Below are 3,887 nucleotides of genomic sequence, written 5' to 3' on the forward strand. Positions count from 1 at the left end.
CCCCTCCTCTTCTCTCTCTCTCTCTCTCTCTCTCTCTCTCCACCTCTTTTTCCCTCCCCCTTCCTTCTTCCCTTCCTTTAGCATATGGAAGTATGTATGCTGTGTGAACATATATATTTGCATGCCTGTATAGGAGTATGCACATGTATGCTCATGGGTATGAGACTGGGGCTTGATACCTGCTGTCTTCTTCAGTCACTGTACACAGTCTCATTGAGACAGACTCTCTCTCAATTGAGCCCAGAGTTACCACTACTGCTTATCTGGCTAGCTTGCTTGCTCTGGGCTCCCCATGTCTACACCTCACTTGCTCTGGGACTATAGGCAGGCATCTAAGCCCACAGGGCTTTTAGATGGATGCAGAGAATCCAATCTCCATTCCTCAAGCTTGCACGGCAAGTTGCACTGGCTATCTTTCCAACGCCTCTTTCTTTAGCGCATGTTCAATGATGCAATGCATATTAAACCGGCATTAACCTGTGTTTTCTGCATCTTTCTCTCTCAGGGAATATATTTGTGGTGAGTTTAGCTGTGGCAGACCTCGTGGTGGCTATTTACCCCTATCCCTTGGTGCTGACATCTATCCTTAACAACGGATGGAATCTGGGATATCTGCACTGCCAAATCAGTGCATTTCTAATGGGCTTGAGTGTCATCGGCTCGATATTCAACATCACGGGAATCGCTATGAACCGCTACTGCCTCATTTGCCACAGCCTCAAGTACGACAAAATATACAGTAACAAGAACTCGCTCTGCTACGTGTTCCTGATTTGGATGCTGACACTCATCGCCATCATGCCGAACCTGCAAACCGGAACTCTCCAGTACGATCCCCGGATCTACTCCTGTACCTTCACCCAGTCTGTCAGCTCGGCGTACACGATAGCAGTGGTGGTTTTCCATTTCATCGTGCCCATGATTATTGTCACCTTCTGCTACTTAAGGATATGGGTCCTGGTCCTTCAGGTCAGACGGAGGGTGAAACCCGATAACAAGCCCAAACTGAAGCCCCAGGACTTCAGGAACTTTGTTACCATGTTCGTAGTTTTTGTACTTTTTGCCATTTGCTGGGCCCCACTCAACCTCATCGGTCTTATTGTGGCCTCGGACCCTGCTGCCATGGTCCCCAGGATCCCAGAGTGGCTGTTCGTGGCTAGTTACTACCTGGCGTACTTCAACAGCTGCCTCAACGCAATTATATACGGACTACTGAATCAAAATTTCAGAAAGGAATACAAAAAGATTATCGTCTCGTTGTGCACAGCCAAGATGTTCTTTGTGGACAGTTCAAACGAAGACGCAGATAAGATTAAATGTAAGCCCTCTCCACTAATAACCAATAATAATTTAATAAAGGTGGACTCTGTTTAAAAAGCCCGTGGTGCTAGCAGATCATCCACACTGGTTCGGGGGTCTTACTGCTTTCCTTGTTTGTTTTGTCTTGTCTAGAAATCTGTCTATCCAACTTGAAGCTCTTTAGGGTTGCCTCCATAGTGTTGCATCGGATCTCCTGTCTGCCCCATAATCAGATCTCTAGTATCAAGGGGAACACTGAACAGGCCGTATGTTAAATGAACAACGTGTTATCAGCAGAGGAAGTCTGTGTTCAGACTCTCTCGTCTCAGGTCTTGGGGGCCCACATTTAGCATTACAATACATAGCAACAGACCAAAACTGAACAAAATGTGGAATGAACTCAAGACAAGAGGGATCATGGGTATCGTTCTTTTATTGTAAATGAGTGATACAGGGTGTTTATTCTTACCTGTGGCTGAATTAAAATAGTCAGAAAAACGTAACCTGTGTTGAACATGGACATATTTCTTTTTATCAGTCCCCTAAACAATACAGTATAATGCACTGAACATTATATGCAACCCAGCAATGCTTTAAAGTACTGTATGTGTGAAGCTGTATGTTCGTTATATGCCAATACGCCTTGTTTTTCTCTATGTTATTTGAGCATCCTCAGATTTTCATACACTTGGTGCCAGGGACCCTGGAACTAGTCCACAGCAGATCCTGAGGGATGACTACAATCTCTTTCTCCTCACACTTTCAAAAAGTTCTCTAACCAGAAGAAGGAAAAAAAAAAAAAAAAAGGATGAGTGTGTCTTATTTGTAAGTGAGTAAGTGAAGCAAAGCTGAAAATGGAGGTAAAAGACTGTTATTGAAGAGCAGAAAGCTTAAATGGAATTATCAAATGATTCCACAGCATAGCAAAAACCGGAGCCACCAGAGCACATCATTGGCTGGCGGGTTCACAGTGTTGGGTGGCTCCATCTCTCATCCATGTATCTGACACTCGGAACTGTTCTGCAAGTACCAGCTGACCACGATCTACCATACCACAAAATTTTACTCAGCCGTGTAAAGGCAATGGCTAAGTATGTTTTATTCAACTTTATTAGTTATTTAGCCTAGTGTGGTTTCGTCACTACTTTGAATTTCTGTTGATTGACTGGATTCTCTACACAATTCTTTTAAAAACGAAGGGTTCAGGAGAACTTGGGTACAGTACTGCATGTGCTCTAGATCAATGGTCTGATTGGAGGAGGAAAGAGTTTAAACCAAAGAGCTCTCATCTGGCAGAAGGTGCAAAACCAATACTCTACAGCAATTCATTTCAGTGTTTGTTTATCCCAATAAGATTTTTATGGGGCTGGTGAGATGGCTCAGTGGGTAAGAGCACCCAACTGCTCTTCCAAAGGTCCGGAGTTCAAATCCCAGCAACCACATGGTGGCTCATAACCATCCGTAACAAGATCTGACGCCCTCTTCTGGAGTGTCTGAAGACAGCTACAGTGTACTTACATATAATAAATAAATAAATCTTTAAAAAAAAAACATTTTTATGTCTTGGGGCAAAATCAAACAAAAACAAACTGTGTTTGACAGACTCTGGTTATATAAATGCTGGCTGTATGTTATCCCAGGGGTCTGCTAGGGACTACTGTGGTGTATGCTACATACAGTGCTTTGTTACAAATCACAGGCGATGTTTTCCTGTATTATAGAGACCTATAACAAAACTGTTACATACAAGCATAAGTTGGTGGCTGTGACCATACACACAGATACAGACAGACAGACACACACACACACACATACACACACACACACACACACACACACACACACAAACACACACACACGGGGTGGGGGCAGAAAGAGAGATACATATGCATGCATTCACATACACATGGGCAGAAAGTATAGCTTGATAAATTTGCTGTTACTTGCATATCTAAATAGAATTTCTCTGGGAAATTAGAGATTATCAGACGAATCTCCTCTGATGACTGTTTTCATCAGGAAAATTTAGGAAATACGTAATTATGTCACAGGGAATTGTTGGGGTATATATGCTCAAGATTTTTTAAAGACCTTTTGCAATGTATGTGTTCTGTGTGGCTGTCTGTGCACACAAACACAGGTACCTTTGGAGGGCAGAGAAGCTGGATTGATTCCCTGGAAGCAGGAGATACAGTAGGTTGAAAGCCATGTGTACTGGATACTGGAAACCAGGCTGAAGTTTCCTGCAAGAAAAGTACAGGCTTTGGTCCTGCAGCAGAAGCCAGAGGCCTCAAACCAACCCAGTGACCCATGGCAATGAACATCTACAAGAAAGGCTGCTTGGGCAAACCACAGTTTTCATGGCGAAAATTTTTTATTTTTATTTTTTGCTTTCAAAAGGGGGGTTGCAAGGGCAGAGAGTGGGTGTGGGGGAATGGGGAGTTGAGTGGGATTGAGGTATATGAAGTGAAATTCTTTTTTTTATTCTCCCCTGAGACAGGGTTTCTCTGTGTAGCCCTGGCTGTCCTGGAACTCACTCTGTAGACCAGGCTGGCCTCGAACTCAGAAATCTGCCTGCCTCTGCCTCC

General features: G+C 43.7%; 1 protein-coding gene across 1 annotated transcript in view; it reads left to right on the forward strand.

Moving 5' to 3' along the window:
* Mtnr1a (melatonin receptor 1A) overlaps nt 1-1,802 on the forward strand; it is a 21,509-nt gene extending 19,707 nt beyond the window's left edge. Inside the window, exon 2 of the mRNA XM_021219783.2 lies at nt 506-1,802. Coding sequence (XP_021075442.1) covers nt 506-1,374 — 869 coding nt within the window. The 3' untranslated portion in view covers nt 1,375-1,802. The remainder of the gene's footprint in view (nt 1-505) is intronic.
* Nucleotides 1,803-3,887: the final 2,085 nt, after the last annotated feature.

Source organism: Mus pahari, chromosome 19 (assembly GCF_900095145.1).
Source record: "Mus pahari chromosome 19, PAHARI_EIJ_v1.1, whole genome shotgun sequence".
Taxonomy (NCBI): Eukaryota; Metazoa; Chordata; class Mammalia; order Rodentia; family Muridae; genus Mus; species Mus pahari.